This window comes from Egretta garzetta, unplaced genomic scaffold (genome assembly GCF_000687185.1).
Source record: "Egretta garzetta isolate BGI_Z169 unplaced genomic scaffold, ASM68718v1 scaffold384, whole genome shotgun sequence".
NCBI classification, from domain to species: Eukaryota; Metazoa; Chordata; class Aves; order Pelecaniformes; family Ardeidae; genus Egretta; species Egretta garzetta.
In genome coordinates this window covers 732,251-742,787 of record NW_009259496.1, presented here as the reverse complement: position 1 = coordinate 742,787, position 10,537 = coordinate 732,251, and the positions used below count along the sequence as shown (strand labels likewise).

At 51.0% G+C, this 10,537-nt stretch overlaps 1 protein-coding gene across 8 annotated transcripts in view; it reads left to right on the top strand.

Annotated features, from left to right (window-relative positions):
* The window catches only part of WDR7 (WD repeat domain 7), a 147,125-nt gene that overhangs the window by 107,648 nt on the left and 28,940 nt on the right, over positions 1–10,537 (top strand). For 7 of the 8 annotated variants that reach the window (XM_035892947.1, XM_009637400.2, XM_035892942.1 and 4 more), the window contains one exon: positions 5,690–5,789. In XM_035892947.1, coding sequence (XP_035748840.1) covers positions 5,690–5,789 — 100 coding nt within the window. Of the gene's footprint in view, positions 1–5,689; positions 5,790–6,323; positions 6,384–10,537 lie in introns of those variants that run through there. The other variant, XM_035892946.1, reaches the window with a different exon arrangement.

The following is a 10,537-nucleotide window of genomic DNA, read 5'->3' as shown; positions in this document are numbered from 1 at the left end:
TTGTGTCGGGGGGCTTGCATCAACGCCTTGCAGCCCACTGCTGGCCATTGGTACGTTCAGACCGAGCCTGGGTGAGATTTCCCGGTGTGCTGAGGACCCAGGGCTTCTCGAGGCAGCAGCTCTTGACTTGCACGTCAAGGTGTGTTGTCAGCAGCACGTCCCTTCAGCAAAGCACGCTCTCGTGCCAGGAGCCCAGCCAAAGAGCTGATAAACTCTTCATTCTTAGGAAGCTTAAGCCTGACTGTTTTGTTCCCAGAAACATCCTCTAACGGAGAATTTTGATAATATATGTTACTGCCTTTATGGCAATAGCTAACTGCTGCAATCCGCCTAGCGGCTGGCAGTAGGGCGTAGTTATCGGAGATCATCTCCCAACCAGGCTCTTCCAGCTCCTTCTGAGCGGTTTGCACCGGTGCGTAGCAGTGCCGTCCCGCGGGAAAGGGCAGTGAAACGGAGATGGTGAGAAACAGAAAGTACCAAAGCCGTCCTGGAACCGGGCCTGGCTTTCTCTGCCCTGTGAGTGTCTCCCAGGCACCCGTCGAGGGAGCCGGTTGCACCCCAGAATTGCTGCCATCGGCAGCGAGTAGCACCCTCGCCCTCACGGGAGGAGGCTGCCCTCTCCCCAGGTTGTAAAACATTTTTGGGACGCTCGCGCTGGACGCCGGAGATTCAATTGCAATGAAACCTTGCAAAGCATAGGGCGTGCTGCTGGTCGCTTCGAGCCGCCCCGTGCTCGGCGGCGTGCGGAAATGGCTTCGGCAGCATTTAAAGCTCTCCATCGGTGGCGACAGGCAGCTCGGCAAAACCACCGGGACACATCTGCACAAAATCCAAGGGGAAGAGAAACGCGGTGGCTGTCTTGTGCTCGCGTTGTTGGTGACCCGGCCGTTCGGAGGGCGCCAGGAGGCACGGGGGGCAGCTCAGCCACCGGCCCCCGCTGCCCGTCGGTGGGAGCTGAGCATCGCCCGTCGTCTTTGTCTCGGGCTGGTTCTACTGCACCCTTCAACGGCACTTTTACTTAGTCAAATGTGATTTATAAAATGGGAACATTTACAGTATCTTTTACTGTGATAAATAGTGCAGTTATGCTATTAAACTGCTACAACCAGTAAATTATAATAATCATCTGTTGACCGTTACCTTTTAATTTAATAAGCTATTAAAATATTGAAGAGTTTTAAGAAAGGAACAATTACCCTGTTGACAGGTAGAATACTGATAGGGGCAATCTTCCCTCTTCCTCCCACTCTAAAAGGCTTGCCTTAAAATAGAAATGCCAGGGTAAGTGGGAATTAGTGCAAAAATCTCCCTATTCCTGTTGTATTTTTATAGTGATAGATTATCTTAAGATTTTGTTTAAACTCCTGGTAATGTTGCCTCTTCTACATAGTTATAGCCATTGTAAAAATGATACAGCACCCCACCGATGTGATCGTTCAGCCCGGTGGACCTCTGCATCAGGTTTTTAGCAAATGGTTGAATCTCTGGAGAGATGCCAAGTGGCAGCACTAGGATGTAATCCCGTGGTTAATTCTTCTAACGTGGCAGCGCTGTGCTGCCTTACGTGCACCCCTCTTGTGGCCGAATCAGCCGGGTGCCCCAGTGCTTGGTGTGCAAGCTCTTCCTCCTCCTCCTCCTCCTCCTCCCGGCGGCTCTTGCGCAGGCAGTTGGCTGAGACAGTCTGCAGCTCCACGCTGGTTGGCCGTGGCTCCCGCAAGATGTACTTGCCTCCGGGGCTGGGAGCAGCAGCGTGCTGGGTTAAAGTACCTGACTATCGTTCCGCTCGGGTTTTCAAGGGTTTTTTACCGTTGTCCAAATGTAGCAGTCGTGCCGTTAATCGCTGTGAGCGTGACTTGATCCTGATGGGTGGTAATGAGGGAAATCCATTGCTGTGGGTATTTTGGGGTATCACAGCATGCGATATGGTGTCTATTTGCCTTTCCCGTAAGTGTTACTCTTTACAGAGGATCGTAATCCCTTTTGGCACGCTCTATGCAAACCCATTTCTTAGCAAAATAAAACCAGTATTGAAGTACAATGCAATGAATATGAAATATTTCTGAATTTCTCTAGAATAGTGAAGGATAATACTGAAGGCTGCAAAATTCTGTTTGACTCGAGCATTTTCCAGATTCAGCAGTTGCCTTGCAGCGGAGCGGTCCCTGCCGGGCGCTGCTTGGGCAGGTCGTGTATTTAGTCCAGGCTGCTGGGTTACAGCGGTCTGTGTAACGGCACAGTCTCCCGCGGGAAGATAGATTAAATTGAAAATAACAAGTGTTTTCTAGGGCTATATTCACATTTTGAAACAGTCGGTGGGGCCTCACTGAACCACAGCGTTGCTGCTGCTGCTTCTCCGGTATCAGGTGGAAGGCGAGGCACCCCCGGCAGCCCCGTTTCCAGCTGGCCAGTGTGCTTGCTGGTGTTTGGTGGAACGGGAAAGATCATTTTCCTAACGAGACCTTAACCCAGCTGGCTGAGCGGACCTTTACTTACCCAGGTTTCATTTGGGAAAGGTAGGAGAGGAGGCTGCGTGTCACAGCTCCCCCCTGCCCACGGGGGATTAGCTGGTGCCCACGGTAGCAGCACGACTCCGTCGGGTCCAGCAGAGTCCCCCCAAAAGCTGGAAGTGGCCTGCTGGCCGCCGGAGGTTTCCCTGCGGAGCGGTAACGGGGCAGCGCTGCGAGCAAGGGTCTCCCTTAAGATGCCGACTGCGGATATGGATGCACCAGCTAGGCTTGCAAAAATGGATTTGTAGGATAGTCTAAATATATGCTGGCGCATCATTCTCTATCGAACTCTGCCATACAGACGTCGAGGGAGGGATGCAAAGGATTAAAATATTTCAATCTGTGTGGTGGTAACAACGCTAAGCTAACTAAAAGGTAAAGAGTGAGGCCGAAGAGCTGACAACTGAATGTCAGTTTAAGGAGTAATTATTTTTTTTTTAGAAAATTAAGCTCAAACCCATCTGTTTCCTTGAAGCTGTTTTCCCCCAAACCCTCTGTTGTTACGTGGTCTGATGGATCCTTCTTTTCAAAGTAAAATACTGACTCGGCACTCTGTCTAAATGGGCATTTAAATGCAGTAAGGAGGGAAATGCTGTTTGCTTACACAGAGTAGTATGTGATATTCCCTTTCGAAATCTGTTGGAGGAGACAAGCAGACTCTGCCCGTTCAGTAGGGGGATAGAATTAATGGGGATATAAAGTGGCTTATACAGAAACTTTCTGTTGTAGCCATTTGACTTGCGACAATCAAGCGGTGTTTTTTTATAAGTTTATATCTAGATCCCGAGTTTGCTGGTTGTATGAAATAGCCTTAAAAATAGCCCCCTCCCAGCTCACCTGAGGCTCCGCTTTAATTGTGCGGGGGTTTGCGGTTTGACGTGAAACGGGGAAAAATGCGAATGCTCACTTCTTATGGTCCCCTGGGTTATTCCCCGTGTATTTCAGCCCGGTGGGTGCCTGCTTGCCCACAGCATTACCTCTCTTCTTTTTTCTCGTGACCGCCTCCTGCCTTTCCTCCTCCCTAGCTATTTACCAACAGCTTTTGATTTTTTTTGAAGCATTCCTTTTTTTCGTCTTGTTATTGTTATTACTTAGTAATAAATAAATAAGCTGTGTGGCCGCCACTGACCAAAGGAACACAAAAAGCAGATTGGTGAGGCAGATGCTGGCTGCAGAAGACAGTGACAGAGATGGTATGTGGCCTGGGAAGATTTCCATATCCCAAGAAAAGGGGGTGTCGAAAGCTGCCTGGCATCCTTCTTGCACGCTTTGGGGAGGGAGGGTGGCCGGTAGGTACGGCTTGGCTGGCTTTGGGGTCCTGGTTGGCCGTGCCAGGGAGAGTAAGAGCTAGCTGAGGAGTAACCGGTGTGTAGCCCAGGTGGGCTTTGTCTTGCTCTTGTCCTCTGGAGGGGGAATTGCCGGCAGAGCTGCCGGGTCTTTGGCGGTCGGCGCCTTCCCTTTGCTCTTGCTTGAAGCCGCCTGCGTCCCTCCGCTGCAGCCCCGTCTTTGTGCCGGTGCAGCTGGCGAGCCCGGCCCAAGGCACCCGGCTGTGGGTGCTGGGGGGCAGCGCCTGGGGGGCCCCCCCACCTCTGCCCCCCTCCACCACGAGGACGGGCACCTGCCCCACACGGGTGGCCCTCCTTCCTTCCAGTGGGAGGGGACAGGAGCTCGTGGGAGGTTTTGGATGGGGAGTCACAGCATGGCAAGGGTTGGAAGGGACCTCGGGAGATCAAGGGCAAGGGCAAGAGAAGACAGGTCATGGAAGGTGCCTGAGAGTCGAGAGCAAAACGGAAAGTGGCTGCCAGGGAGGGATGGTGGGCATGGATGGACAGGGATCAGAGTCGTTTGGTTGGAAAAGCCCTTTAAGATCATCGAGCCCAACCGTACCTGTCCACCCCCAAACCCTGCCCCTCAGCACCGCCTCTGCCCGGCTGTTAAATCCCCCCAGGGATGAGGACTCGACCCCTTCCCTGGGCAGCCCCTTCCAGCCCCTGACAGCCCCAAGGGGAAGGCATTGCTCCACATTGCCCCTGGCACAACTTGAGGCCGGTGCCCCTCGTCCCATCGCCCCTTCCCTGGGAGCAGAGCCCGACCCCCCCGGCTCCCCCCTCCTCTCAGGCAGTTGTAGGCAGCGATGAGGTGCACACAAAAGTGCATCTGAGCTTTCTCCTGCACAACAACGAGCGATTTTCTTTTTTTTTTTTTTTTTTTTTTTAACACCACATTTTGTGCTGGTTTTCCTCCTGACTGCTATCCTGCGCTGCAGAGACGAGTATATCATACCTGTGTGAGAGCAGTTGCTATGGCACTCTGGGAATGCTGAAGAACAAGGAGAGATAGATCATTGTAAGATTTGTTGTTTGAAGCAATAAATCTGGTCAGCAACACATTTTTATAGACTGATTCTAGAAATCTCTTGGCAGGTGTTGTTGTAGTAAAATCTACCCGTAAAATTAAAATTTAATTGGAAACGCTGTTGGCAGTTTGCACAGGTCTGCTCCCCCTTTAGAAGAAGGGCACAGAGGCATTCCCAAAGATTTGAATTTGAAATAAGGATTTTGACTCTCTTGTGTTTCGAGGTGTAGAAATTCTGTGAATTTTGCCGTTGTTTGAATTCAAACCGGTGCCTGAACATTAAGGACTATTGCACGCTTCTCAATTCCTCTTCACCCGAAGGATGTTATTAATTAGAGTGGTTTGATAAATTTTCCTTCCCCCCCCCGATGCCAAACAACAATTTATGAGTTTGCCTATTTTTCCCAATGCTTTCTCCCATTCTTTCTTACTTGATTTTCAAGGAAGAGTGCTTTGAAATGATTCGGAGTGTTAGGGTTGTCCTGTTTAACCCCTGGTTTGACACCCGGCATTACTGTGGTGTAAACAAGACGCGCACGTGGACCTTCTGGGTGCTGGTGATTAGCACACAGGTGATCCCCCAACCCAACGGAGGTGTTCAGCGCTGTGTAATGGAACAAAATAAACCCGATACGATTCTGCGGTAACGTATCAACCATCCGTTGGCTTTGCTGAGTGCCAAGTACGAGAACGGGCAGCTGATGGATTTTTAAATCAAATCTCTGTTCTAGCAGTAATGTTAATTACCCAGTGGCATTGCAAATTAATTTTAACATCATGCAGGCAGGTCAGATCTCACCTGTTACTTGTTATAATGTTCCATTCAGGTTCTACATGGTCAGCTATTACGAGCGGAGTCACAGAATAGCAGTGGGAGCTCGCCATGGTTCAGTGGCCCTCTACGACATCCGGACCGGGAAATGTCAGGTAAATAAATCATTGTGACTTCCTCCCCATAAAGTGTGGAAGTTATTGAAAGGAGAGAGCAGCGAGCTCTGCATCGGTTGACGTGCTGAGCTGCTGGAACATTATGGATAATGCCGAGGGGATCAATAGTTTAATGAAGGACTCAAAGTATATAGAGCCCTACTGTCTTCATTCACTGGAACTGCACGGGTGCCACAGATGGGTTAATCATGAAAGCCTGAAGTTGGGGGATCCCCCTGCTCTGAAATACATGAAAAATCGGATTTTTAAAAGTTGGGGTTTATAGCAGTGTACTTATCTACTGTAGGAGTCGCAGAGAAAATCCACCGAGGGTTTTGGTTTTTTTTCCTAATCTCCACAAAATGCTGCGATGCTGATGTTTGAGGTATTTACACCTTTCTGATGTTAAATAAGATCCCTGTTTTCCTGCCGTTTGCCAGTGACCTGGAAGAGAAGAGACTTACGGGTAACGTTGACATGAGTGCTGGGAATTAGAAATGTTTAAATGACAAAGTATTTGCCTTCTCCTTTCAGAAAAGCTCGTTGGTAATGTTCTTGGTTACTCCTTGCACGACGTGAGCAGCTATTATTTCTCGTGGAATTTCAATAGTCTTCGTTGCTGGGATCAAATAACTGTATTTTGAATCTGCCTTATTTCTTTGTGTGTGTAAATATAATTTTTTTGTGGTTTCTAAAAGCTGTTATCTTTAGTCCTTACAAAACGCACGTTATGGAGAAGGTAGCATGGATTTCTTCCTGCTAGATCTGCAGAGTCGCTCGGTACTTTGCTGGCAGCACCACACGCCTGGGTGGACGTGGCTGCTTCACTGACTGCTCTGAAATTCTGGGGGTTATTTTCCCAATCTGGTAGCTGCCAACATTGCATATTCTGGTATTTTTTGTTCAGACTGCTGTCCTATGGAAGCTAAGGTGGCCAGGTTTGTTGTATAAATAGCTCTATAATGCAGGCAAGTAGGAAATGTGGGCTGCTCTATCTTGTTTTAGCTTAAGTCATTCTGATCGTGATTTATTAATTTATCTGTAAAATGGGTCCGCAGGACCTGCTGCATATCGCTATATCCCCTGTCACTGAGCATTTTTGCTGTCCTGCAGTTCTAGCCACGATGACCACCGTGCCGCAGAGCTGTATCCCTTCCCAAATGCATTTCCTTGCTCGTCTGTGCCAGGAGCCGGCGCCTGTAGCGTGGCTTTTTTCCCCACCTATTGAGCAGCCAGCGTGCCGAGGCGGCTGCGCATCTCGCTGGCCGTTGGGAGACACGGACCACGGTCCCTCCCGGTGCGCGTCATCGCACTGGAAACGGAGAGCACAAAGTCTGGGATAAGTCTGGGAAGCCTTGGCACCTCAAACAGACAGCTAATTCCTGGTGCTGTTGGGGAGGGAGAGCTGAAGAGCGCAGCTGTACATCCCTTACGTCTGTCCTCGGACAAAACCCGTCCTTCCATTCAGCAGCAGCGTTTCACCGGTGCCTGTTGGTTAGAGGGTTAACCAGCCCCTGCACTTGTAACTTGGATCCCTACTCCGGCTGCCGCGCTGGCTCCAAGGGGAGCAGAGGGGTTTGTTGGTGCGAGGGGTAACTCCGGGCTCGCTGGCTTCGCCGGGCGGTCCGTAACAGCCCTTGCCCAGCCTGCTGCTCCACAGCAGCCCTGCCGGAGCCCAGAGCCGCGGGGAGGCAGGACCGCAAAGCGTGCTCGCGGCTGCGTGTATGTTTAGGGCTAAACCTTCCATGAAAATCCTCCCTCTGGCGAGATTTGCCCTCGCTTGGGCCGGCGTGCTGAAATACCTTCCTGTTCTCTTGACCTTGTCCTGGGGTTCCGTGCAATACGGAGCAGCTGTGAAGGGGACGGTGCACAGCTCCCGTTTGCGCCGTTTCTCCAAAGCGCGTGCTCGGCCGTGCCTCCTGGCAGCCTGGGCTCCTGGAGCCAACTCCGGATTTTGTACCAGTGAATGGTCGGGATGATCGGCTCGGTTGATTTGATGTGGTGGTGAATATTCACAACGCTTGTTTTCTTACTCTCCTGGCAAGCGCCCACATAGATCCTGGAAAGCGGCGATGGGGATGACCGGAGGGACTGTCAGGATAACCAGGGCAGGGTCCTTTGCAGATTTTATTATTATTCATGAGACAGAAAAATCAGGTGAGTGTCAGATATGATTATTAGGGGGCAACGCCACCTATTGGATACGGGTTTCCTATTCCAAATCTGATCTTCTGAGTTATTTCTCGCAGTCACAGGTTTCAGGCTGCTCAGAAGATATGGAAATAACTTCAGGGTTGTGCAGGCAAAAAAGGTTTGAAATTGGAAAAAAGCTCAAATTTCTAACTTTTGACAGAGCTTAAAACCTTTCAAAACGTTTATGAAAAGATTTTAATTGCCTCGGTATGTTTAAATCGAGCAGGCGTTAGGACACTTGCCTGGGGAGCGCCCGGGCGGATCGGGGCCCTGCTGTAACACGGAGCCGGGTGAGCAGTCGCCAGCGCCGGAGCCCTGGGCCTCCCTCCTGTCCCCACTTCTCCTGGGACCTTTGCACTTTCTCTGCTGGTTGCTGCTTCATTTCTACCAGGAAGAATGTTTGTCTAAGCCAGACCATCGCCTAGCTTAGGCTCGCCCCGTTTCTTTCTGTTCATAACGTTTCTTGAGCAACGTCACCAGAAACACAAAGAATCGCTTAGTCACTCGGGATTCTATAAAAAGGTGATTCTTTGAATGGTTTCCTGAAGCCATAAAGGTAATTTTGCATTTAATAAGTGTAGTAGTGTTTTGACAGTAACACTTTGAAATGCATATGAAAGTTTTATCAGTTACCCCATCACAACTCGGGTGCAAGCTGATTTTAATCAGGCACCAGAATTGCTTAATGGATAAGAAGAGGGGGAACTGCTTCCCCCCCAGTCATCCTCATCGTTAAGGATACACATTAGTCGAGATTAACGCTGATCTCAGCAGAAGGGGGAACATAAGCCGGGGGTGCTGCAGGTGGGACCTCCTCGGGCCAGGAGGGCTCGTTCTGCTGCAGCAGGCATCGCGTCTTCCAGCGGCTGAGCAGCTCCCTCTGAAAAGCCCGGGGTTTCTTGACGCCCAGGGGAAGCTTGTTCCGGAATATTGGTGGGTTAAAATATCAAGGGTGAGAAATCTTTTTTTGTTATTCCCACACCAACATAGTTACGGTCTTTGTACCAGCACTGACCTTTAGCTTAAAGAAGTGGTTCCTCTCCTTGGTTTTTATCCTTCAGCCTTGTTTACGGGCAGCCTTAATGCTCCTTGCAGCCTCTGTTTTGAAGGGTGAAAAGAGCAGAGGACTGTAAAAACTTCTTCCCTGTAATGTACTCGCCGTTTTTCTTAATCCTTCTTAGGCAAAATATTCGGTTATGTCCTGGGCTGCACACAGGCTGACTTTGCTCTTACTGCTGAGCTTCACCCCTTCATGAAACCACACAACAGCAGACCTTTGGGAGGCTTTTCGTCTCAATATTATTTTGCCAGATGAAACTGCACGTCAAGGCTCATGTTTTTGACGCGTCCCTGTTGTGCCCACGGCTGTTCCTGTAACACCAAACCTCCTCTTCTGCCTTTGGATTCATTACTTGCTCCTGATGCAGTTTTTGGTGGTTTGCTCCCCGGTGACAGAATCACAGAATCACTGAATCGCAAGGGTTGGAAGGCACCTCGGGAGATCATCCAGTCCAACCCCCCTGCTAAAGCAGGCTCTCCTAGAGCATTCTACACAGGACTTCATCCAGGCGGGCCTTGACTGCGAAGGCCGTCCCTTAGTGCAGGGTGTGGGTCTCGGGTCGTCGTGGGGAAATAACAGCTTTGAGTTTTTCTTTTCTTTCACACCAAAGCCAGCCTAAACCGCCGTCGCCTTCTGTGGTCCCAGGGAGTACCAGGGAGCAGCGGCTATGCAGAGCGCTCGGGAATAAAGATCTCCATCCACTAAAGCATCACAGCTTGAACTCAAACCTTGGCTTCCGCCAAAATGCGTTGCAGCCAGCCAGTGTCCTTCTCGGCCGAGGGCGTGCGGGTGCCCTCCTGGGGTCGGTGTGCTCTGGCCGGCCGTGCCGCTGGGATGTCACCCCTATCCCAAGCAGGGAGCCTGGCTCAGTCCCGGTGTCTGTCCGGATCTGCTGCCTCTGCCCGTCCCCTCTGAGCTTCACAAACGCCCGTGGAGAGCAGCACCGGGGGACCTGCTGGTGGCATCAAGCGGCAGTGACCCGAGTACATCGCAGGTGCGTTAACCAGAGTTGGGTATATTAGCACTAAAAGGTGATGTTCTTCACTCGGCTTTTCGAGGGTCATGAGCAGTAGGATTCTCCAAGCTCGCCCCCGAGTTCCCCGTGCTCACCTTTCCCAAAAGCCAGGTGGGGTGGTTCCATGCACTCGATGTGCCGTAGAGGACGCGGCTGGGAGAGCAGGCTGATGTTCAGGGGGCAACCTGTGCCCATAGCACCATGCTCCCCTTCCTTTGGGTCACGTGCCAAAGGAGGCAATCCCTCCCGGAGATGGGGAAGAGCTTTCCGCTCCTTTTTTCCTTGAACTGGACATCTTGTTCCTCCTCCTTGGTCTGTGCAGCATCTCCGCTCCAGTGCCTCAAACTGGAAACCTACTTTTAGGGGCAACGTTTTTCAATTCTGAGATCAAGAAAGCGAGCTCAGGCGAGCTGTGCCAGCCTGTGGGAGCCTTGTTTGCCGGGGGGGGGTGGGGGGGTGTGAGCTGTGTCCGCTGGAGCT